The sequence below is a fragment of the Lissotriton vulgaris genome, chromosome 9 (genome assembly GCF_964263255.1).
Source record: "Lissotriton vulgaris chromosome 9, aLisVul1.2, whole genome shotgun sequence".
Classification (NCBI taxonomy): Eukaryota; Metazoa; Chordata; class Amphibia; order Caudata; family Salamandridae; genus Lissotriton; species Lissotriton vulgaris.
Window position 1 is genome coordinate 760464528 of NC_141697.1, and position 26331 is coordinate 760490858.

Below are 26331 nucleotides of genomic sequence, written 5' to 3' on the forward strand. Positions count from 1 at the left end.
GGGACATATTAGAGCCATCTCTCTATCTGGGGTTGAGGATTGTAACTTTCTCGTCAGCTTATGAAGGTGCCGTTGATTGAACATTTACACAGCCATTGGCAATATAATTTTAGTAGAGCAGAAACAGCTGGCACAACAAAACCCAGCCCTAGAACACACGACTTAGGCCCTCATTAGGATGGCGGAGAATCCGCATCGTCCGGGCCGGCTGAAGCCACCGCCGGCCTGGAGGATGCGGATTCTCCGCAGCGGAGCCTCCAATGTCCCCCCGCCAGATTAGGATGGCTGAGGGGACGGGAACTCCGTCCGCTGTTTTTCCGCCGCAGTCGCCTTCCGACCGTGGCGGAAAAGCTCTAATATGGTGGCGGTGTCTATTAGACACCACCAGCCATATTAGGATGGTGGGAAAGACATGCTTTTCCGTGGCGGCTTTCCCGCCATGGAAAAGCATACGGACTGTCACTTCGGGGGCCCGTTGCGTGCCCCCTGGGTGAAGGGGGGGGGGGGGGGGGGAGTGCACATGGGGGGTACCTATGGTACCCCCCTGCATTTGCGTGCACAAAGCAGCAGGCACCGCGCGGTGCATGCAAATGCGATGCATGCATTTTTCACCTTGTGGCGGGTGCAGCTTGAAGCTGTACCCGCCGCAATGTTACAGATAGTGGATGTGATCGCCACCCTGGCAGTCACATCCTAATCTGCTCGGAGGGAACGCCGCAGCCCCTGCGGACGTTCCCTCAGCGATCGTAATCGGGCCATTAGTACCTTAAATGTCTGCAATGGCGCATTGCACGTAGAAGCATATCTGAGCAATAATGGTGCTTTGCATCTGTAGCGCACAGAATAGTATCTGCAGTTTGATGGAACTACCTTTAATATTTTTACCCCCTTCAGGTCAGTGGGCACTGATCCTCATGTAATGGGCCATTTTCTGTTTTAGAGACCTAGGAGGCCTAGATCTTAGAGTTACTGAGATAGAAGTAAGTGGCAACTTTACTTACTCCTTGTGTGTATGTGTTGATATTTGTAGTGAGCGAACTTAGCTTGAGAGCAACAGGGGTCATGTACCCTACGAAAATATAATTATAGGTGGAAGATCAGGGGTGGTCTGTAGGGCCAGAGGTAGTGCTCCTTGAAAAGTGTGTCTTCAGCTTTTTCTGAATTGTAGGAGAATAGGTACTGGTATCGATAAGGATGCTGTTACTGATCTTGGGAGAATTGAAATGAAAAGGCTTGCCTGACACAGCCTAGTCATTTGGACTGTGCATAGATCAAAATAACCAGTTCTACTGTGGTAAGCCAGACTGATTCAAAATCACTTCTCATGCATTCTATGGCACGTGGTGACTCATACTGACTGTATACACGGACCTCATTCTAAGTTGTATAGAGCAGTCATTTCTCATGTTTTGTGCTAAATTGCTACTGTGCAAAATTACAGTGGCGGCTGGTAGGGAACAGTGGTGACAGGATGATGGGCGGAATAGACAAAAAATATATAAAAATGTACCTGCTGGTCGTGCCACCAGCCGATGTCTATTTGACACCTCTCCTCATCGCAGGGGGAGCACCCAGGCTCTCAGGCTCCCTAAGCAATGACTACACTACAATGCAGCATTGTGATTGGTTCCCATATATTCCCCTAAGCCAATCACAATGCTGCATTGAAGCTTTGTGATTGGTGTGAGCGTCGTGGTTCAGCGCTTCAACGGGGACAGGGAGCCTGTGCATGTTCTCCACCAGGCTGTGTAATGCAGCCTGGTGAGGAATATGCAAAGAGCGCATGAATGTTTGGCCGGCCCGAGTCGGCCTGTCAAGCAATCTTGCGCACTTTCAGTGGGCAAACCACTCCTCCCCTGGCCCCTGCGTTGGCTATCCCCGCCCCTCTCCGCTTTTAGGAACGGAAAAACAAGTGATAATAATGTTCAGTTATCATTTTGTTTTTCCTCTGCACTGCCTTAAAGCAGTGGGGTGACGCTCCTCCGCCTTAGTGGAGGAGCCGCCCGTGCACAATTATAGGTTTTACCAGGTGCAAGGTTGCACCCATTAAAACCAAATACTTTTCCAATCACATCTTCCAACTGAATGTATCGTTGGGGAAGCGATCAAAATTCGAGAATTGGTTCCAATCATCGACCCAATAATTCCAGCCACTGCATGTTATTCCTCATTCTGTGCCTGAAATCTCTGGTCTCTGGGCCAATGGCCAGAATTCGTAATTAAGGCTCTTGTATTATTACTTCTAGTTAGTGAACATTTCACAATGAGGATCTGAAAACAGTAGGGACGTATCTGTCCAAGTCTTTTTGGATTTGTGATTCTTTAGACCTGTTGGCACTACACTTACTCTTGATTATAGCATGCTCTAAAGTACTTTACGATCTTTATTAATGATTGTTTTAATAACTGCCAATTTTAGCGCTATCTTTTCCTTCTCAACTTTAATTACATGTTTCTAGTAGGCTCTGAGATTTGCATTAGCTCTATTTCTATGACTCTCTGAATACAGAGGAGATACCACTACTTTTTGATATATTGTAGCTGATTATGAGTAGGGCTTTCGGATTTATGGTATTTATATTTTTGTCATTTCCATCTGTATTTATCCATATTTATTTTTTGCTAATTTTACCTGTATTTATCCATATTTATTTTAGGTTTTGTGCAAAAATGAAACTGAAATGCGTATATATTTCTGCATTTATTTAACCAGTTAAGCTACACTCCTGCCAGACTGCATGACGGGTTTTAATGATATATACAAACTCAGATGGTAAAATATGCACTTATAAGAAAATATGTACATTTTTGTATCAAGGTTGTGCAATCTACTGCTGTTTAAGTCTCGTTACTAAAATCCCTATATTTTTTAAATCCTCTTGCCTGTCAAACCGCACAGCTAATGGCCTGGCAGTCATGATTGACATCATTTAGAATCACTCAAAAACAAGCCAATTTCTATTTTTAGCCACATTTAAAAAATAGATACAGACGGGAAAATAAATGTTTTTCTGTCTGTATTTATCTGTAAAAATGGGTAAAAACGGAAAACAGAGAGCCTTAATTATGAGATGCAAGGCATTGGAGAGTGGTAAATCATCACCCAAATTACCCTTAGTGCAATGTATCGCCCTGCCACTACTGTGCAATTGTAAGTTTTTGGGGGCAGAATGGAGAATAGCACAAGGAAGGTGGAATTGCACACCTGAGTCCATATGTCTCCCCCTTTACAGCACCAGTGACCAGGCACATATTCCACCTGCCTTCGACTGATGGCAGGTGGAATATTCACATGTTTTGGGAGCAATTAAACACCCTGGACTGCAGTAACACTGCGCAGAGCTACTTATTCATTATTTTTGACTGTAACATTGTTCATTTGTGTTTGTACTCTGACACTACTGTTTATGATTTCCACAGTGTGTGCATAGGGCATGTGAATATATATTATATATTATTATTTTGTATGCTGCTTTGCACCTACATACTTTGGGGTGGTTAAAGGGTCTTTTCCTCCCGCCCTTTGTTTGCACCACAGCTACTATAAGTAAACCGATACACATTGCGTCCACTTCTGGCTGAGCGCCCAGTTGCCACTCTGAAGAACCAAAAACCCTTATTTCTGTTGCTTATTTATAAGCCCATTGCGCTGCCAGTGCCTCACTTTTTTTGACGCACCGGTGGCGCAATGGGATGGGCCATTTTCACAAGGCCACATAAAGTCACCCTGCATGACTTTTCATGGCTTTGTATATATGCCCCCCCCTTCATGCACTACTCTGGGTTCCATGGGTGTTGCTGTGGGTGATCCCACACAACATCCATGGAACTTGACCCATTCCCAGATTTGCAACATTTAGTAAAACTGTGAAGTCGTCACAATTCTACCCCTCCTCAGGAGAGGCGTAGGAATGGCGCAACACATAGACATACTTTTATTTCTCCTTGTTTTTTACTCTTTCTATGCATGCTGAAGAAAGAGGGAAATGCCTTTAACCCGTTCAGTGCTTCGAACGTCCAACGGTCGTCGCGTGCACTACCTCGCTAGTGCTGCGCACGACCGTTGGACGTCCGAATCCCGTTAGCGCAATCGAACGTCCGCAATGGGGCGGAATGTTTGCGGCGCGCTTAACGGGTTAATTACTGTTTTTGTGCCCGAAGGTGTTCCTTCCTGTACAAAAACAATCATCCCCGCAGTGCAGGCACCCTTGCAAAATGACGCAACGATGCCTGCTCTGGCACATGGCAGCCAACTGCGCGCAGCACAGGGGAAAGAAAGCGCAGGAATGCGTCATATTATTGTTGACACAACGCATCTCTGTGCTTTAAAAATGATGCAGCACATCTAAATGGCTTGCACCAATGCGTCATTTTCTTGTAGATGAGGCCTCTAGTCCTTTCTGACTACCTTAGGGTAACCTAGGGGACAGCAGGTAGTGATCGAGATTGGTGTATTCCCAAAAGTGAAAGTTTTTTTTATTGCAACTTATTGGAACATGGGCTGCTTAAAAAAAAAAAAAAGTTCCTGTTTATGATTACAAACAAAGGGATGGTGGTCTACTATTCCTGGCAGGCTATTATCACCCCTATGTTTGTAGCCAAGGACAGAGGGCAGCAAATAGGGAATTGCCTAATCATTATTCATTAGGTGGGTTGTCAAACAAACTTTTTTTCGGCACAATGAGCATAGGCCAAATAAGTACATAGCATAAACAAATAAAATATCATACAATTAAAAACAGATGCGAACACTCCCAGCTAAATGCAATCAATAAAACAATCCTGGAATCTTAATACATTCTTTCCGTATTACAAATTCAAATAGACAATAGAACCTTGCATCAGAAGACAATTAACTATTAGGAGAACACTCCAAGCTCATTCAGACACGGCAATCTTAGCACATATTCTTTCCGATACAGATTGCTTTACAGATGAAAGAAGCAACCTAAAACAAATAGCTGGAGATTCCAATGCATACAGAAAACACATAGCAGCTTTATAGTCCCCGATGTTGCGTGCAATAACTAGAGGTTTTAAGAATGGCTTCCTTAGATTGCAATAAAACTGGCAGAAAAGCACAACTTGTAAAGTGAACTGTTTAGAATGTTTGTCACATTGGCACAGAGTAGTCATTAGAACTCCCTGGTTTATTTTAGGGAAAGAGACGAGGGCGTACATTACCCAGCTGTAGTCTAGTCAGTAGGTAGCGGTGTTGATAATTTGTCACCCAGGTCAAATAGGGTTGAAAGCCTACAGGTAAAGTATAATACATGTATATGTAGTGAGCGCTCTAGTGTTGCACGTCACGTAGTTACGTGACGTGCGGCGGCCATGTTAGGCTGCGCGCGCAGCGTAGGCAGAAGCGCGAGAGCCGGCTGAGCAACGGACGTGCTCGGCGCTCCTTGTAACTGCAACTAATTAAATAAACGCAACGAACAGCAACCCGACTCTGAGAGTTATTGAGGGGGAAGAGTACATCACTACAGTGGCGACGAAGGTGGGATACAGCGGCCCCCGACCCCCCACGACATAGAAAACACGACGGTGCTGAGGAAACGGAGCAGAGTCAGGGAGCAGAGCGTGTAGAAGGCCCGAGGGGTACACACAGTGACCACACCCCGACCTGGACACCACAAGGAGCGTGGCAGAGCCAATAAGTGCGCAGAAGAGTGCACAGCAGACTCGCAGTGAGTAACATATCTGGAACTGCGACGATTAGCGCGCCGGAAGCTAGCCACGACCACGGCCTACAGGGAACCGCACTGGCTACTCCACCTGAGCGGGAAGGGGCTGAAAGGGACAGCCCCCCACCCCTAGTTAGCGGGGAAGAACAAGACAACGCGCCAGGGAGCCCGAGAGGCCTGGAAAGTGCGCCGCCCACAGCTAAGGGCGAGAGGATGAGCGCGCAGGCGGGGTTCGCAATGGCGCCAGTCCAGTTTCTTCCCAGACCGGGGGAACCCCTCATGAAATGGGAGGACTGGAAGGAATACATAGACAATTTTATAGAAGTTCTGGAAGACGAGAGTGAAGAAAAGTTCAAACCACCGAGAAAGAAACGTATCTTACTGTTGAACCTGGGCCCGGAAGGCCTGAGGATCTACAAAAGCCTGGTTCCTAAGAAGAGAGAAGCGACAGACGACGATGTGTACGCGCACGCAATGGAAGACCTGGATGAACACTTCAAACCATCGATATGTGTCTCGGTGGACAGGTTTAACTTCCAACAAAGAAAACAACAACCAGGAGAGACGGTGGAGGAGTACGTGGCGGCGCTGAGGAAGCTAGCGTCCTCATGCAGGTACGCCAACTGGGAAAGTGAGTTCATTAAGGACCAAGTGGTGATGCACACCACATGCACGAGCGTGCAGGACAAGCTATGGGCTGCGGGCGACACCTCGCTCAAAGATGTACTAGTGATAGTCAAGAGGGCCGAACTAGCGCGACGATGCGCAGCAGCCACGAAGAAAGAAACAACGCCCAGCGGCGTAGTGAACAAAGTGGACAACGAAGAGCACCACAGAGACCACCAAACACGGAAGTCGTCGGAGAAGGGTCCGGGCATATGGCAAAACAATCCAGGCCCCCCTGGCAAATCGGCGGGAGGTAACAAAAAGCCATGTTACAGGTGCGGAAGCTGGTCACACGAGGCGCACGACCGGAAGTGCCCCGCGTTCCGCGCCAAATGCATGTTTTGTGGCATTGTCGGCCATTATGAGAAGGTGTGTCGGAAGAAAGCCTCCAAGAACGCTGTGAAGTATGATGGCCAGGAAGGGGAGGAACTGGAAGAAGCGGCCGAGGAAGAAGTAGTGACGGTGCTCTGCATCTACGATGAGGTCCTGAGTGTGGATGGACAAGTCCTGGGAGTCGACGGAAAGAGGACGATGAAACCAATTCTGGAGATGACAATCGGAGGCGTCGAAATTCAAGTGGTGGCAGACACCGGATCACCCTACACCATAGTACCGAGGACCGTATGGGAGGAGAAGTTCGTACCACAACTGGGCCCCGAATTGGAGAGACTGGACATCCGCCCGGTCACAAACAACGGAGACCGCATACCCATGGCCGGGTACAGGAAGTTGAACTTCGAGTTCAGAGGAAGATCAGCCTGGTGCAAACTATATGTGTCTGAAAAAGGTCCCTCAGTCCTCGGGTGGCTCGACCAAGGCGACTTAGGCATCATTTTGGACCCAGGAGGCAAGGTGCAAATCCTGCTAACGGAACAAGAGCCAGACACGGACAAATGGAGGAAGGACTTTCCAAATGTCTTCGGGGGCACAGTGGGTCGACTAGATAAATTTGCGCACAAGATCATTCTCAAGGAAGGAGCAGTACCAGTGGCCCATAAAGTGAGAAACATCCCGTTGGCAGTGAGGAACGACGTGAAGATCGAGCTACAAGAATTAGAGAAAAGAGGGATCATCGAGCCCGTTACGTGCGCTGAATGGCTGTCGCCATTGGTGGTGGTGAAGAAACCCAGCGGCAAGGTCCGTCTGTGCGTCGACCTACGCGAGTTGAATAAGAACATTGTGGTGGAGAGGTTCCCCTTACCCCGAATAGAGGAGATGTTGGCTAGCACCAGGGGCGTCCAATGGTACTCCACAATAGACTTAACATCAGCCTATCACCAAATTGCCCTACACCCGGAGAGTCGCAAGTTGACCTCGTTCATTACCCCCTTCGGGTGCTACCAATTCCGCCGCATGCCGTTTGGGCTAGCCTCAGCGGCAGCAGTCTTCCAAAAACTTATGCATCAGTTATTCAAGGACAGGCCTGGGGTCCAATACTTCCAGGATGACATCTTGGTGATGGGGCGCGATAGATCCGACCACGACAGAAAACTAAGTGACGTATTGGGAATCCTGGAAAAGAAGGGCCTCACAGCGGAATGGGCCAAGTGCCGGATAGGAATGGAAAAGGTGACGTACTTGGGGCATGAAATAAGTGTACGAGGAGTGACTCCTAAGGCTGAAAATGTGAAAGCAATCTGCGACGCACCCCCACCGTCCAATAAGGAGGAAGTCCGATCGTTCCTAGGGATGGCAGAGTACTACGGGAAGTTCATGCAACACTTCGCCTCCAAGACCCACCACATGAGGCTTCTCACAAGAGAAAACAGTGAATTCTGCTGGTCGGAGGAGGCTCAGGAAGAATTCGACAGGGTGAAAAAGGAGGTGGCAGGAGCTGTTCCACTGCAAGGATTTGACCCTCAAGGAAACACGGTGCTCACAACCGACGCCAGCGACAAAGGACTGGGAGCAGTCCTCATGCAAGACCGAGTCCAAGGAAGATTAGAAACGATAAGCTTCGCGTCCCGCACCCTGAGTGACACTGAGAAGAAATATAGCGTGATTGAGAAGGAGATGCTGGCGGTAGTGTGGGCCATGTCCAGGTTTAGACAATTTCTATGGGGTACCAGATTCCGTTTGAGAACGGGCCACAAGCCCCTGCTTAAAGTACTCACATCAAGCGGTCACGCCGATGCAACACCGAGGATCTCCAAGATGTCGCTTAAACTAATGGAGTTTAGATATGATGTGGAACACCTTCCCGGCAACAAGAATAAGGTGGCGGACTACCTAAGCAGGGCAGCAGCAATGGAGCCTAGCACAGAAAGCAGCGGGGGAACAGAAGAGTGGGTGGCGCTCACAGAAGACCAAGAAACAACCATCAGCAGACAAGAGTGGAAACAAGCATATGAAGAGGACCTTGTTCTGGAAGAAGTAAAATCCCATATAGTAAGGGGATGGCCGGACAAGAACAAGACACGGCGAGAACTCAACCCGTACTTTGAAGTTAGAGAGGAGCTATCGACAGATGACCTGGGCATATTCATATTCAGAGGCGAGAAAGTCATACCACCCACCCACATTATTCCCAAGCTGTTGGACACGCTACATGAAGGGCATCTAGGTGTCGGGAAATTGAAACTGAGGGCCAAGCAGAATTACTGGTGGCCGGGAATGGACATAAGAGCAGAGAGACATGTCAGGGAGTGCCCGAGGTGCCAAGGCGCAGACAAAACACTCAAACCCTTGCGTCCAGCCCTGGGCAAATTCGACCCTCCGAAGAATCCGTGGGAGGAGCTGTCTATAGACATCTTAGGCCCGGTCTCAAACGCCCAAGGAATACAGAAGTACATCTGTGTCATGGTGGACCGATATTCAAAGTGGCCGGAGCTGAGAATTGAAGAATCAATGGACACAGAGACCATAGTGAGCTTCACGGCCGAAACCTTTGTGAGGGAGGGCATCCCAAAGAGTGTCCTCAGCGACAAAGGCCCCCAATTTCGCTCCGAAAAATGGTCCCAATTCCTGCAGAGGAACGGCATCACAGCAAAACACACGTCTATATACCACCCCGCTGGTAACGGGTTGGTAGAACGTTTTAATAGAGTAGTGATGGGTTCGATACAAGCGGCCATCTCAGACAACAAAGACTGGGAAACAGAGATTTGGCACATGGTGTGGGCATACAGGATAACACCCACGAACACTGGCTATAGTCCATTTCAGATACTCAGAGGTCGTGAGCCTTTCACCCAGGACAACAGAGTGTGGAAGGAAAAGATAATCAAAAGTGAGTGGTCACCGGCTGTGGTGCAAGCAAACCTGGAAAGAGCCCAATCAGTGTACACCAAACACTATGACGCACGGAAGAATGTAAAAAACACAGCATTGGAAAAAGGAGAATGGGTGAGAGTAAAACTGGCCACATTACAGAAAAAAGGAGATAGTAAGTACAGCAGGCCCATGCAGGTGAAGGAAGTAAGGGGCAGGGCGGCCCTACTGAGCGATGGCAATGTCTGGTCGCAAGACCGCATGGCCAGATGCAACAAAATATTATGCTGGAATGACAACAGAACAGATGGAGGAAGTGAGGATGGAAGTGAGACCCCCCGTGAATATGGGGGAGAGGACTTAGACATTGGAGAGTCACAACAAGAGGCTAGTGGGACCAGCTTGGAACAACCGAACGAAGAGGATGGAAGCAGTGGTGAGCCTAGCGCGGCTGCGCTAGGAAGTGGTAACAGAAGCGAAGCAACAACCGCCATGACCCCGGTAAGCCTGACAAGAAGGGGAAGGGCGGTGGTCCAGCCGGCGAGATTCAGAGACTATGACATGAGTCAGGATTTGTACATATAGTTCAGTTGGGAAAAAAGGGAGATATGTAGTGAGCGCTCTAGTGTTGCACGTCACGTAGTTACGTGACGTGCGGCGGCCATGTTAGGCTGCGCGCGCAGCGTAGGCAGAAGCGCGAGAGCCGGCTGAGCAACGGACGTGCTCGGCGCTCCTTGTAACTGCAACTAATTAAATAAACGCAACGAACAGAAACCCGACTCTGAGAGTTATTGAGGGGGAAGAGTACATCACTACAGTATGTTATTATCGTTTTTTTCCTCCTTTCAGCAGAGGCTCTATTTTCTGTCCTTGCATCTAGCAAGGCAGCCTTCATTGCCAACTTCTCCAATGTCAAAATCTTGGCCGGATCTTCAAGTCCAGGGAAGCCAGACACTGATCTGACAGTGTTAACCTCTTCGACATGGCGCAAATTCTACCGCAGTGCAGTGGAATTTGACGCGTTCGCAGTTTGGACGGCCCCCGGCTGTCCGACGCACAGAAGCACCGTGACGTCGGACGGCCGGGTGCGTCCGGCACATGGAAGAGGTTAATAATAAAGGACAACCACAGGATTTTAAAAGCATGAGCCAAAGTTAGGCAGTCCTGGATAATTATTCTCCAAATCAGGCTGTCACTGTCCCTAAAGAAGAAGGAGGAAGATCTAGAGTGTAGATAGGAGAGTCAGCGAGACTCTTATTTGTTGCCCTCACACATACCAAGGGTTGTCATGCTTCATCATAGGGTGGTTGCTCCTGGTCAGGCCGGCGCTGCAATGCCCATCTGTTTTTTTTAATATGACAGAGGAATCCACCCATTAAATTAACACAACATCGATATCCTCTAGTCAGTTCTACATTCATTCACTTCCCTAGGAGCACTCCCTCACATGCATCATACTGCAAGAATATGAAAAGATCTCAGCTAAAGTGACCCTTTGGGGGACCCGTGGGTCATTGCAGGGCTGGCCTGGTGAGGAGCAAGGGCCCTATGATGAAGCATGACATCCCTTGGGATGTGTGATGGCAACAAGTAAGATTCTCGCTGACTCTTCTATCTACACCCTAGATCTTCAGCCTCCTTTTTCTTTAGGAACAGTGACCCACCGATTTGGAGGAAACTTTGTTTTGGAAGCACAGGCACTGGACCTTTTTTTCACTCATAGTCCCCCCTCTTTTTTCGTAGTTTAGTCCTGTATAATTACCTTGTGAGTTTGGTTTCAGGTTTGGCCCATGTAGAGCGCCACAAGGAAATTGCTGTAGATGACAAGATGTCATCCAGATGGTTCAGCCCTACTTCCCTATGCATAATGGTGGATGATTCCAAGGGAGGGGTGCACAGAAGACTCCTTAAAAAGTTGTATTCCGCGGTCTGTAAAGAATTACTAGTCTCATAACATCAGAAACCTCCATCATAGGTTGCAGCAGATGAAACCTTTGCTTTATCGATGGTGGCCATCTCTTCAATGGGACGGCTTTCTAGGTTACTAGAAAATCTAAACACCTTCTTGCAGTCTCTTTTCATCTTGAGCCTTGTGTTACACATATGATCGCCCCAAGCGCCATTTGCAGAAAACAACTTGCATAGATAGCAGAATGACTGAACTGTTGCCATCTGGGTACCCTACAAAAAAAGGATCTTGCATTCTTGTGGCGTTTCCCACAGGTCATTATCAAAGTCTTTGACTTATTAATTTGTAATTTTCTAGAATTCATAAAATCCGCACAGAAATCCATGAATCTCTGCAGGCCAGCCACGGTCCTCGATAAAAGTACTGATTCATTGGCATGAAGAAGTACGGGTACTGAAAGGTCTGCAACAATCGGTGTGTCAGCCTGCAGGGACCATGAATTGTCATCGGCCCCATTTATAAATAAAGAAAATAAAAAGGGGGCCAATATGCACCCCTCTTGAATGCTCGGACTAATTGTGAAAGAGAGCCATAATTTACCATTAGGACCGAACCAGACTTTAGCTGAGAGATTCTCATATAACTGTGAGAAGAGACAGACAGTCTCTATGGGAGCCCCGTATGAGAGCAGGGTGTGCAACAATATTGCATAATCTACTAGCTCAAATGTGCTAGTAAGTACTGCAAAGCACATATGGAGCAATCCTGACATTGCTCTTTTAGACTTCCTTATCAAACATTCAAGATTTGGGCATTGCTTCACCTTCCCAATTCCCTTCCTGAATCTATACTGGGCCACAGTCAAAAAGGAGTTGTTGCTTGGCCATTCCTCAAGTCTCCTTAAGACAACCCTTCTCATGAGTTCTGCAGAGAAATCCAGGAGGGAAATGGGACGGTAAAATTTTGTGTCTGCTTTATCACCTTTCTTTTACATATAGGCACTATGACCAACTTAGCAAAGGAAGAAGGAAAAATACCCTGGATTGCTGTGTTGAAAACATGGATAAGTATTGGGGCCGACAACTTTTCCATTCCTATAAAGGCATCAGAAGGGACCCCATCGGGTCTGGAGGATTCCCCTTTTGCATGATTACGCATAGCATCCAAGAGTTCATCTAACATAAATTCCTGGGATGGAGTATTAGTAAAAATAGAACTCTTGGTCAAATTATTTAGAGCCAGTAATGGAGGCCTTGGTTCATTAATGGACACTGGGTCAAAAATCCTTTCAAAATAGTCAACCCTGGACTATGGGGTGACAAAAGATGCTAGGACAGGGCCAGAATCATTCTTCAGGAAAGGGGTGTTTACAGTACTCCAGAACAATAATATTCATCAGTTTCAGTGGCCTGGACTAAATTTAGCCCTGCCTTTTCCCTCGGCTCCTCCATCCTGGCTAATAGGACCTCATTGTACTGCGTTCTTAAATGCTGAATCGAAGTATGATCTCTTGGAACCTAGTGCAAGGCAGATCGCAATATCTTGGAAGCCAGAGTGCATTCATGATTGAACCATCCCAGTCTAACCGGTGGTTCTATTTTTCTGTGCAAACCAAAAAAGAGTTAAGGGCCACTGTTGGATTTGGCCCATTTTCCCCCCAAATTTTTTGCTTTTCACCCCCCTATTATAGGATGTCTCCCCCGTGGTTGGAAGTTGTATATGTGGATTGAGACGCCATCTTAAATGTAGTGCAATGGTGTGCGCACTTGTTAACCCCCTTTGTGGAAATGTACCCTGGTAACATGCAGTATTTAAAATGGATGCCAAGGCTGTGTGCTGTGCCACCTGACTGCAGTGGGTTAGCGGTCTAGTTGTTTGGTACCCTGCCATCCCAGCATTTGGAGGGAAAGCCTGGCACCCGGGGTGCTCTACTCCTCCCCCTGAGCCAATATGAACCAGTTCCCAGATGCTTCTAGAAGCTTCTGGCACTGCCTGGTAGGTGAGGTGAGGGTGAGGGACGTATAAGTAAGCGGGCTGTGCCCCCATGTGTTCAGTCAGAGCAGGGACAGGAATGTGAGGGGACCTGCTGACAGAGGATATCGACACTTGGGCCTGTGTGCTGGACCCTGTAACCAACTAAAACCCATCTGCTGTCCACAGGGCTAGTGGAAGCCCCACTGCAGGAGTACAGGCTGTTGTACAGGAGGAGTGCCACGCTGCAGTAGAGGATGGTTAAAGCCTACCGCCCTGTCTTGATGAGTATCCACTGACTGCTGACCTTTACCAGTAGTGCCTGCTGCTCTGCTACCTGGCCCCTGAGGAAGGAGCTCCATCTTAGGTCTCTGAGGCTGTTGGTGGGACCTAGCGCCTCGTGAGCGCTACGCCTTTGCCCTGACTGCTCCCTAGCGCTTGGAAGGGAAGAGCGCTTTATCTGACTGCTACAGGGAGCTAGACTGTACTCCCAGGAGGAGAGGAGCGCTATTTTTTGTCCCTGAGGCTGCTCCTGGGGAACCCCAAGGTAAAGCGCTGTGAAACCGAGCGCTATATCGCCAGAATCTGCCCCTTCCTGAAGCGCTGTGCTCCTTAAGCTGTGCTCCAAGCGCAACTTTGCCCAGGACTGAAAAGAATTGCCACCTGTTAATAGCGCGGGCCACCTAATTGCTAGACTGAGAGTGTCTGCTGCCCTTCTGCTGGTGCTGTGTCCCTGAAGCGCTACATTTGAGGATCTTGCCACCTGAAGCAACCGCTGCCCTGCGAGAATACGGTGTCTGCTGGCGCTTTGCTGGTGTACGCCTGCTGTGCCCCTCCGCGCGGGCTGCTCAAGATCACCACTGCTGCCTGGGTACCTGAGAATAAGCGCTGTGCCCGAAGAAGAGCTGTGTGACCCCAATCACCGCCGCAGCCCGGGAGAAGTGAGGGAAGCTGCGTGGGCTTTGCCCCGCTGAGACAAGAAGAGGCGCCGCTGCAGATCGCCACCGCGGCCCCCCGAAGCCTGGGGAGGGCCGCTGCGGTATTCCTGCAGGCTGCGCTGGGCCTGGTGAAGGCGGGAGCCACCACCATGTGACGGGGGCGTCGGGCGCGTCACAGGCCACGCCCCGCAGACGCCACGCACGGATTGGGCCTTGCCGTCGCGCCCCCTAGGTGGCACGCCCTGATTGGCGGGTGACCCCGCGCCTGCCGGGAACTGCGACCCCATTGGTTCCTAGGCCGTTGAAGGTCCCAGAAAGCCCGGAGCCGTCTCGATCAAGGAGGACGGGAGCCTACCCCGCCTCTGCTTGCAGAGCAGCACCGTGAGGAATCTGCGGGGCTCCCTGCTGGAAGGGAGAGCCCCGCGTGAAGGCTGCGAAGTCCCGGGCCCCTCAGAGCGGGACCCGGGCGAAGAGGAGTACCCCTACCGCCAGCCGGGAGGACCCGAAACAAACCGGAAGAGTCCCAGTGAGTGGGCCTGTGTGTGGAACTGTCGGGGGCCGGCCGAGGCACATTGTCGGTGCTTGAGGCCCCCGACGTACTGGGAGGACCCGCGCTGCTCCCCGGGTACAGCGGCACCGCAGTTGCAGCCGCTGAAGCAGATTTGTAACGTCTGAGGGCCTTTTTGAAGTTCTCGGCCTGTGAGGGGCTCCAACGGGGGCCAGGCTCCCAGGCCTGCTGTCGGAACATAGCTGCCCCGCAGGACAGTGGGCAGGGGCCACCTGTTGGGGGCATTCAGGAGTCTGGTGACCCTTTGCGACTGCGCAGTGACACCGACAGGATAACCCATTTGCTGGCGTGACTGCTAACTTGGGTAGTTCTTCCTTGATGTCCTCCCGCTTAGTAATGTTTCTGCCCAGACTGTTGGACTGCCAATAGGTAGGCTTAGGGTATTGTCCCCCTGGCTCAGGGTTAGGTCTAAGGGTCTATGCCTACTCTAATGCGTACAATGGTGGTTCTGTACAGGATGTGCTTTTATACCTAATGTCCTACAGCGATGTTTTCATCCCAGGCCTGAGCCACTGTGTTCATGCTCAAGCAGGTCCCGGGCCTAGTGTCTTCATGTTACCATTTAGGCCTAATGTGCTTGGTTGATGGTTGCCGCCTTATGTCCAGATACGTTATATGCCTGGGGTAGGCCCATGGCGATGTTGCTCTTATGCCAACTTGCCTTTTGGCCCAGATGTTATGCTTAAGCTAATGCTATACCCACGGTTAAGGGGGTTCGTGCCTAATGTTTTATTTTATGCTGAAGGCCTGAGGTTATTTGCCTACTGCCAAAGTTAGGCCTCTTTATTCTCATCCTTGTGCTGATGAGGTATAGTGAGTTTATATGCCTACGCATGGTTTTTCACCTAATGTGCCATGCCCAATGTTAATGCTTACGTTTTAATTGCACTATTGACCCTAATGGACATACCTTTTTCTCCCTTTTCCTTTACCCTGTAAATAATCCCTGTGTATATATTGCCCTGGCGCCAGTTGGCATAGCATTGTGATTACTGTGATTTTTGTTGCAGTTCTAAGACAATACAAACGTTATTCTTTTTCATCAAAACTGGTGTTGTGTCTCTTTTTGTGGTGTGCCTTGTGTGTCGTCTGGGTGTACTGCATGGATGCTTCACACATGTCCTCAGGGGTTTGGCCTGCCCGCTCTGCACCATGCTACCCCCCGTAGAATTGGCTACCCCATTTCTAACAGCCACAATAATCTGCTCAAAGGCTGAGACCAGGACATCATTACCTACATCGTCACCTAGGCTAATGACAAACTCATTGGACATTTGGGACACAAGCTTCTGTAATATGCACTCTGGGTCAATTCCCGTCCATTTAACGTGCACTCCGTTTGGTCTGCGATGGGGCAAAGCATTAAATCTTGTCATGTTCTACAAAACAGTTATCTTGCAAGAGGATAGATAAGACTAGCGGGTTATGATCACTAACTATTCTGTTTAACTCTAATGCTAGTGACCATTTGATCAAGGTTTGAGCTAGTCAAAATATGATCAATCATGGAGTGGTTGCCCCCTCCCACAAACATATGTGTCTTGTGGTGCCCAAGCTCTTGGTTTTGTCCAGCAATGGTAGGTCATACGTATACAGCATGGTGTTCCAACCATCCCCATACTCAGAGTGTTGGAAATGACCCTTGCCAGCCCCATTCGTGAAGCCACAGACACGCTTTGCTGAGTGGCAGCATCTTTGAAGGTTAAAATCCCCTACCCATATAATTGGAAATACAGATTTAAATTGCACAAGAAATACATCAAGATCGGTTTCCAAAACTCTTACCACCTCCTTAAGTGTAGAATCAAATACATTACTATAATAGATCATAATAATCACATCAGCACCCCCCTCCTTAAAAATGAACCACACAAATTGATAATAGGAAGAGGAAGTGTCAAATCTTTACATCAAAAGTTTGAAATCAGCAACTGTAGCCCACCCTTTGCTCTACCGGCTGGGGACGCGATAGCTGGAGTTAACAAAGCGGAAAAACCTTTGATGTGAAAGGAAGCCACCTGCCATGTTTCTTGGATGCAGATTATCATTAGATGCTAATAAACAGGAATGGAGGGAGATTTCCCGTTTAGTTATTCCTGGTACAGTCCGCCCCAGGTTCAAGCTAGGAGTCGAGCTGATAAGCTACTAATGATTTTGAAAGAAATTGTTTAATTACTGAGAAGAACCGCTTTCACTCAGAGCTATGGAGATTTGTCTTAGCTATTCTCCCCCTTTCCTAGTCAAATGGCAGTTATCCCACTTCGGGAAATCCTACCTCTCCAACCAATCACAGTATTAATTGCATTATTAATCAGATGGTGTAAATATATATAGAATGGTTGTAGGTTAGCATGATGTTTAAAGAAATATTGTCTGACATAAATAGTATGTCCTAAACGTCGTTTACAAAATATCGTCCGACTGGGTGTAGATTTTCTATTATAAATTCCAATGGCGCTATATTCTTGGAAATGGTATTTAAAACACAATATTTAAGGATTTGTCAGCACCCAAAATTTGGGGGGGGGGGCAATTGATGACCACTGCAAATCCAAAGCAATTAAAACAAAGGCCTCCTATTTTTGGCATTCCTCCATCTTCAGGCCAATGGATCTTGACCATCCTTGACCATCAAGGCAGAATGGAGCTATAATCAAATGCATTTCTGTATTTTGTTGTTCAGTCAATGATGAGAGGATGGAAATCGTTTTTAAAAGGTTTTATTTTCTAATTAACGTTTTAGATTTTTCTGATTATTTATTCATTATTCAAATATCAATAAGGTTACAGAATTGATAATAGAACAATATTGTTAGTGCAGATCATAATAAAATATTGCATTTAGTGTTTTCCATAAAAGAAAGAATCCCTATATTAAGAAATGGGGTGCAAATGATGTCAGTCAGAACCTATGAAGAGCTAAAAAGTGAAGGCAAAAAGTGAGATTAGCATGAAGCTAAAATCAATAATTAAGAATTGCAGAATTTGCCATAAAGAGAAATAAAACTTAGAATAAATAAGCCTTGGCTAATGCCAGTTAGTTAAATCATAACGTTTGAATAATGTCAAATGGGTTAAGCCTGTTGTTTCTGCTCTGATTCTTCCTTATCAGCTGAATCACTGCAGCTCTGCCCTTATCCCAGTTGATCTGCCCCCCCTTCCTGACTCTCTAAATCTCGTCTGCTCTCAGCTCCCTGCTCCCAATTTGCATTACTCTCCTCTGTCCGTCTGCTGTCATCTCCTCTCATTTCTCATCTTCGGACTCATCTCAATTCTGAATTCCTAAACTAAAATACTTTTTAAAGCAGTCATTTAAAGTTGCAAAAGATATGGTCTGTTCTCATCTCCATCTAATGGAAATTCAGCATTCTCCAAAGGCATATTTCTCGGTTCCCACACACCAATCGTCATCCGAGCTGGCTATCTTCTTGGTGGCAGTATTATGGCACATCTTTCCACAGCTCAAGCCTTATTTAAAATGTCTTCATTCACTAACCTTCTAATAAAGCAACTGTTATTTTAACTGAACACATGGTTTGTAAGCTGCAAGAAAAAAACGTATTAAGCAGGAAATCATTAGAAACATACAATTGTAATACATTTTGCAATACATGTGTTTTGTGTTCTCTACAGCAAGTAAAACGAAGTTTTCAGTCAGTTATGAATGGAGCCCTGTGTGAATGATAACATTTTACCAGTAACAAATACAATATCAGTGAAGGTTCCAAAGTTACATGCTGTAATGTATGTGAGGTGTCTTTATTTCACAAACAAATAAGACATTCCATCTCACGTTTTCTTGAAGGCTAAACTGAAATCAACTGTTGGAGCAAGCTGCATTTCTACAACCCATGATTTTAGTTAGCTATCATGTGTTCTGCACAATTAAATGTCTTTTTAATTTAACAAACTGCGTGTTAATTCTGAAAACCTGTTTAATAATTATTGTAAGTTAAAAAAAACACATTCTATATAGTTGACAAAATCTAAACAAGTCAAACTATAAATAAAGTTTGTGCGTATTTCTGCATCTAATGAACATTATTTATTAAAGGGAAAGTGTCTACGTAGTTAAAGTCTTGGTATTGAACATGAAAGCCTAGGGCCCGATTCACAGAACTAACTTAAGACAAAATCCTAAACTTACTACCATTTTGGTATTCACAGAAGGCACTTACTCATTTTGGTATTCACAGAAGGCACTTACTCATTGATGAGTAAGTGCCTTCTGTAAATAGCAAAATGAGTAACTTACTCATTTTGAGTAACTTACTCATTTTGGTATTCACAGAAGGCACTTAATCATTGATGAGTAAGTGTCTTCTGTGAATACCAAAATGAGTAAGTGCCTTCTGTGAATACCAAAATGGTAGTGAGTTTAGGATTTTGTCTTAAGTTAGTTCTGTAAATCCGGCCCCTTGTGTTTTCAGCACCAAAAGTCTATGCCTCCTGTTAAAAAAAGCCATTTTTTCAAATTTAAAGCCCAAGGCAGATTGTCATTAGTAGTGCTTAATTTTATCAAAAGTTTTAGGCGTTCATAGATGTCAGACAACATACTGATGATATTTTGCTATCATACCCCAAACATTAAGCCCTTGTGTCTTGTTTTTATTTAATTAGAGTACAATACTAACTCTTTATGTTTTTCCTTACAGAATGATTCCATCTTCTAGCAAGTCCTTTTTCCTCGCTGATCTGGTGGCCTCTCGTGAGTACGACCTGTGTGTCCTGGCTGTATATGATGACGGTGTCACCTTGCTGACTGCCACCCGGGTCATCGGATGTGTTCAGTTCACCACGGAGCAGGAATACAAGCAGTGTCGCTCCCTTCATGCCCAGTTCCTGGGTGGCACAATGATCATCATCATTGGCGGCATCATTGTGGCCTCAGTCCTCGTCTTCATCTTCATCCTCCTTATGAAGTACAAAGTCTACAACAGCCACTACAAGAACCAAGCCACAAAGGTCAGTAATGTCTGCTCGCAGACCAACGGCAGCCAGAGCGGGACAATGGACCACTCCAGCTCCAAAGCCAACGAAAGGCGAGGGAGTGTGTTTCAGGAGAGCTCAGGGACTTCCAGCAGGGGCAAAACCACTGTGGACCTAACCCAGGAATGCGAGAAAGTGACTCTCTGTGACACAACCTTTTTATCAAATGATACCTTATCCCAATAGCACTTCAACAAGACAATATTCACACCAACGCCAAGGTGGTATTAAAAAGACACAACAAACATTCTGATGCAAGTGGTTGTCTTTTAAGCTTCACTTCTATTGTCTATTTTTAAGATTCAGATGGTTTAAAGAAATATTTTTTTAATCTGTAAAACAATTCCTGCATTCTTAACTATTTTTGTTTCAATATATTAAATATGAAGTGTGTGATTTACAGAGACCCTTTTTCTACTGTTTCTTTTTATAGCACATGTCGCCGGGGTCCATCTGGTCACTCTTATTGGCCCTGACTTGGTTTGTATTTGGCAATGTGCACTAATGCGTCCCCCCCCCCCCCACAGTCACCAACAGTCTGCAAAGCTGCTCCAAGGATCTTGCACCAGATTCGCTTTTGTAGCATCTTTTCCCATCTTCAGAGAAGTCCAACCAACTAACAATGAACAATGACTGGATCAAAGAGATTCCAACACTAAAACTGACCAACCCACTAAAAGTGTGTTAAAGACATGACATGACAAGCTGTCCAAGAAGTCCTTGAATGTGCTGTCACAGTCACAATGTGCTGGTCTAAGATGGTAATACAAAACAATTCTGCAGAAATTCTGGGTGCCTTTGTGTTTTCTGGTTTCCTTTTGGGGGAATTTTCTGTTTATGTTAACACCCTTCGTTTCACGGCTCACTCTAGGTGGATGTCTCTCAAGTTCTTGGCTGATGCTTCCAAAAGACGAGGTAAGATAGCATGTATGGTACCAGATTATCATAACTAAAGTAACTCTGGCAGAAATGTGTAAAAAATGTTGTTTACATAAATATCCCCCCATTTGAATTATCAACAGAAAATCTGCACATAATGAAACAATATCTTTGTAAACAAAATTTAGGGAGCACTTTTTGTGTTGTACAATATTTATGCTAACGGTATTCTAACAAGCAACCATTGCAGAAGTTGTATAGTGCCCCTTTTTTTGCAGCACAGGGTTATTTCAAAATGTACAGAATATTCCTTTGTAGGTGTGTAGAGAGTACTACAACAGAACATTTTCTATTTTATCGAAAGTTTTCAAAGTCCTGCACCATTCCTGTTCCATGTTGGAGGCAGAATTGTCAGTGACAATAACCACATGACTTTAGACACTGTTGGGCATATTTACTAGAAACAGATTCAGCACGGTGCTGCAAGCCATCTTGCTGCTCCGAGCTGTGTTATTAGGAAAGTACAGGGATGCGCCATATTTATAGCAGTACGATGCATCACTGTGCTATCCTCTGTGCTGGCGCACAATTGGCTGCCTAGCGCCAACGCAGGGATGAATGGTTTGGTGCAGGAAGTGACATCTTCCTGAAGAAAAACAATCATTGATGGTGTTTTCCTCCTTCTTTGTGTGCAAAAAACGAGGAGGAAGGAAGATATTTGTCCTTGTTGCGCCACTTTAACGGCTCCCCTGGGGAGGCATTAGAATCTGATGCATTCTGAGCTTTATGAAACTTTGTTAATCTGGTAATGTGTCACCCACAGCAACACCCATGAAACATTGCCTTCACTCAGAGGAATGAGTCAAAGGGGGCCGTTTGTACAAGGCCATGAAAAGTCACGCAGAGTGGCTTTACGTGACCATGTAAATATGAGCCAGCACACTGTGCCTCCAGAGCTTCACAAAAGTGACGGTCCGGTGGCTTGAAAGTGCCATGGGGCATTGTAAATATGCCCCTGGGTGCACTATGGATGTAGTTAGATACAATAGGTGTCATCATTAAACACAAAATAACAGGCAATGGGAAAGTCAACAGGTGTGGTGTTGACTGACAGCCTTTTGGCTTTGCTAATTCTTGTTTTGTTGTTTAAAACATTATTGTTGGAGGATCTGTGGGGTTCTACCAACATAAAAAATAAACATTGGCTAAAATCAAGATTAGGTTTCAAAAAGCACATATTTTAAAAACAGTTCCTTGCACTGAAAAAAACTACCTTGAGCTCGGTGTGCTCTTTGTGAAAGAGCAGAATCCTTCAACCACAGTGAAGTTAGCCAATGGCTGAAGTGCCTTCACCCACTGCACCATGCTGCAGTGTACAGAGGAATTATGTGAGTGACACAACAGACCAATGGATTAAGAGGAATTGCTATAAGCCCCTCTATGTATGAATATTACAAATGTAGTTACAGTAAAAGAAATTCTTTGCTTAAGCCAGACTTAAAAAGCGATACACAAGGAACAGAGGAGGATAACATACAAGGCAAATATTTGAATGCAAGAATAAAGGTGATTTTGAAGAAGTGTGGTAATATTTATAAGACCCTATTACCACCAGAACTTCACTTTTTTTGTAGTTGTGGTGGGGATACAGGCTTCGCCTTATTTACAAGGCAGTGTTTAGCCACTTAACGTGCTTTAACGCTGCCTTGTAAATAAGGCACCCTTTCACGCTATATTTAGCGTGAAAGGTGTGGCCAATGGATGTTGCAGTGGGCGCTATGCTGCAACACCCATTTATTTTGATTTTGACGCTGCCTCCTATTTACAAGAGTGGCGTAAATATGGGGCAGCACCAAAATTAAGAACAGGGAAAACATGGTCTTAACAGGGCGCAACATGGATAAATGCTTTATTTCTCCTCATTTTGACTGTTTTTATATGAGCTGTGTTGGCAGCACACATAAAAACAGCAAAACGCCATGCAAAATTGTTTATGTACAAGAGGTGTTTCTTCCTGCACATAAACAATCATTTTAAAAATGAGGTGTTGCAACTTCTATGTGTGCTGCTCAAAGCAGCACACGTAGAAGGTACAAATCGCCATTTAAGATTGTGCATGTGCAGGAAGGTACACCTTCCTGCGCATAAACAATAATTCCCCACAACGCAGACACCCTTGCACGATATCGCAAATGTGCCTGCTTTGATGCTAGGCAGCTGAAATTAATGCCAGCACAGGGAGAAGCACAGGGCTGCACTGTATTGTTGTAAATTCAGTGCAGCTCTGTTTTTCAGAAGTGGTGGAGCATGGCATTAAGCCAAGGAGGCTAACGCCGCGCTCCGTCACTTCACTGTAAATATGCTCCGCAGTGTCAAGGATTTCTTTATCTGTTGAGTCTATGTCATGTCAGTATTTAATAATGTATTTAACAGAAACATGTTGTTTGACAACTAAGGGGCAATTTTACAATGAAGTGAGGGAGTATGGTGTTAGCCTTCCTGGCATAGCTCCTAACTCTGCCACTTCAGAAACGCAGGGCTGTACCATATTTACAACAATATGGTGTAACACGGCATTTCCCCCGGCGCTGCTGCTAAATTTAGTGCAAGGGTGTTTGCTTTGAGGAAAAGATATTTATGTGCAGGAAGGCCTCCCTTCAAATATTGTTTTGTAACTTTTATGTGTGCTGTTTAATGTAGCACTATTAGAAGTTGCAAGCTTCATTTTTTTCCTATTGTATATGTGCAGGAGGGGTCACCTTCCTGCACATAAACAATCAATGGCAATTTGCTGTTTCTATTTGTGCTGCATTGTGCAGCACACATGGAAACAGTAAAAACAAGGAGAAATAAAGAATTTCTCCTTCTCTCACCTGTTTAAGAACAGGTTTTCCCTGGTCTTAATTTTGGCACTTCTTACTATTTACACCACCCTTGTAAATAGAGGGCAGCTTCAAAACCAATGGGTGTTGCGGTGAAACGCCCACCGCAACACCCATTGCCCTCCCCTTTCATGCTAAGTACAGAGTGAAAGGGTGCCTATTTTACAAGGCAGCGTTAAATCACATTAAGTGGCTTAACAATGCCTTGTAAATAAGGCAAAGCCCCTATCGCCATCACAACATCACTGAAAGTGCTGTTGTGATGGCTATAGGGGTCTGTAAATATGCCCCTAAATATCTAAAAGTCAGTACTGCAGTGTAGAGAAGGAGACAAAAAAGTTCAACGAAGAGCAGAGGAGGAAACAGATGAATAGTCGTTTGAAAGGGATCACTGAAATAATATCGACTGACAAAATATCGACTTGCCAAAATATCGTGGACAAAATATCGACAGTCAAAATATCGAGTTTGTATCTACAAACAGGTAAGTACAAAAATATCGAGTTAAAAATATCGTTAACAAAAATATAGATGTAAAAAATATCGACTTTATTAAAAACAGTGTTAAATTAAATTAATATTAAATTTTAATTACTAAAATATACTTAAAACGACTTAAATTAAATTATAATAATTAAATAATAAATGAAAATAATAAAAATATTTTTTTTAAATCTTATTTGTTGACCCTGAACCCTAAAAATACCCCTTTACCCAAAAACCCAAAACTGACCCTGAACCCTAAAAATACCCCTTTACCCAAAAACTAAAAACTGATCCTGAACCCTAAAAATACCCCTTTACCCAAAAACTAAAAACTGACCCTGAACCCTAAAAATACCCCTTTACCCAAAAACTGAAAACTGACCCTGAACCCTAAAAATACCCCTTTACCCATGAACTGAAAACTGACCCTGAACCCTAAAAATACCCCTTTACCCAAAAACTGAAAACTGACCCTGAACCCTAAAAATACCCCTTTACCCATGAACTGAAAACTGACCCTGAACCCTAAAAATACCCCTTTACCCATGAACTGAAAACTGACCCTGAACCCTAAAAATACCCCTTTACCCAAAAACTAAAAACTGACCCTGAACCCTAAAAATACCCCTTTACCCAAAAACTGAAAACTGACCCTGAACCCTAAAAATACCCCTTTACCCAAAAACTGAAAACTGACCCTGAACCCTAAAAATACCCCTTTACCCAAAAACTGAAAACTGACCCTGAACCCTAAAAATACCCCTTTACCCAAAAACTGAAAACTGACCCTGAACCCTAAAAATACCCCTTTACCCAAAAACTAAAAACTGACCCTGAACCCTAAAAATACCCCTTTAATTTAACATAATTAACAATTAATCTATTAAATTAAATTAATTACCAATTACATTTTAATTAAATACCATATATTATTTAATTAAAAATTAATTAATTATTACTACCAATTAATAAATTTACATATTTAATTAATTATAATTAATTTACTTCCCACCCTATTCCCCTATAAACCCACAACCCGCTACAGAAAAGACATTATTTTAATTTACATAATTAGAAATTAATCAATTAAATTAAATTAATTACCAATTAAATTTAAAATAATTAACATATATTATTTAATTACCAATTAATTAATTATTACTACCAATTAATGAATTTACATATTTAATTAATTATAATTAAATTACTTCCCACCCTATTCCCCTATAAACCCACAACCCGCTACATAATAAAATGACACAATAATTAAAAAAATCATTAATTAAAAATAATTATAAAATAAAATGACACTTTTCACACATATTATTACATAAAAACACTATAAATAATTAAATATTATTTTAAAAACTATATTTTTTACTATCTAGATTATATACTTGGATATTTTCACTGTCTATATTATTTACAGTCGATATTACTTCACTTACCTTAAAAACGATATTTTGGCTGTCGATATTCTGTCTAGTCGATATTTTGTCCAAACGATATTTAAAACTCGATATTCTGTCCAAACGATATTTTGGAGTCGATATTATGTCTGTGCACCGTTTGAAAGGTCTGTTAGATGGGCATATAGTTTTAAAGACTGTGCAGCATTTACATCATTCCAAGTTCAGTAAGCAGTAGAACTGTATGTTGTTTACCCCTCTTGAGATCTTCTAAACTCATGATATTGTGTTTTTTCTCAGGATTTGCCAGGCAGAATTTGTGTGGACAAAAATCGCATAGTTAGTGCATTATTATCTCACAATTCTTATCCCAATTCAGGTATAAAATCCTTTTTAATCCCAATTCAGGATTACACCGGCCCTCAACATGAATGCTCATCTTGTTATATGTCAGTGGTAATCTCACAGCCACATCATGTTGCCAACAGATTGACCACATCTGCCAGAAATCAGAGGCCTACATTGCCACCGGTCTGTAAACCTGGCCCTCAATGATTGCGCTCTTTCTTAATAAAAGTGGTTTTACAAATTAACCTTTACTACTCCTAAAATGCCCTTTGTGAATTCCGAAAGTCATAAAGTTAGGATTTTAAGACCAAAACTTACGTTTAACTAAGACAAAATCCTAACTTTGCGACTGTCTGTATTCACAAAGGGCATTTAGGAGTAGTAAAGTT

At 44.8% G+C, this 26331-nt stretch overlaps 1 protein-coding gene across 1 annotated transcript in view; it reads left to right on the top strand.

Annotated features, from left to right (window-relative positions):
* The window catches only part of LOC147692212 (leucine-rich repeat and fibronectin type III domain-containing protein 1-like protein), a 2508250-nt gene extending 2487907 nt beyond the window's left edge, over positions 1-20343 (top strand). Inside the window, exon 12 of the mRNA XM_086938487.1 lies at positions 19605-20343. Coding sequence (XP_086794613.1) covers positions 19605-20124 — 520 coding nt within the window. The 3' untranslated portion in view covers positions 20125-20343. The remainder of the gene's footprint in view (positions 1-19604) is intronic.
* The last annotated feature ends 5988 nt before the right edge of the window (positions 20344-26331 follow it).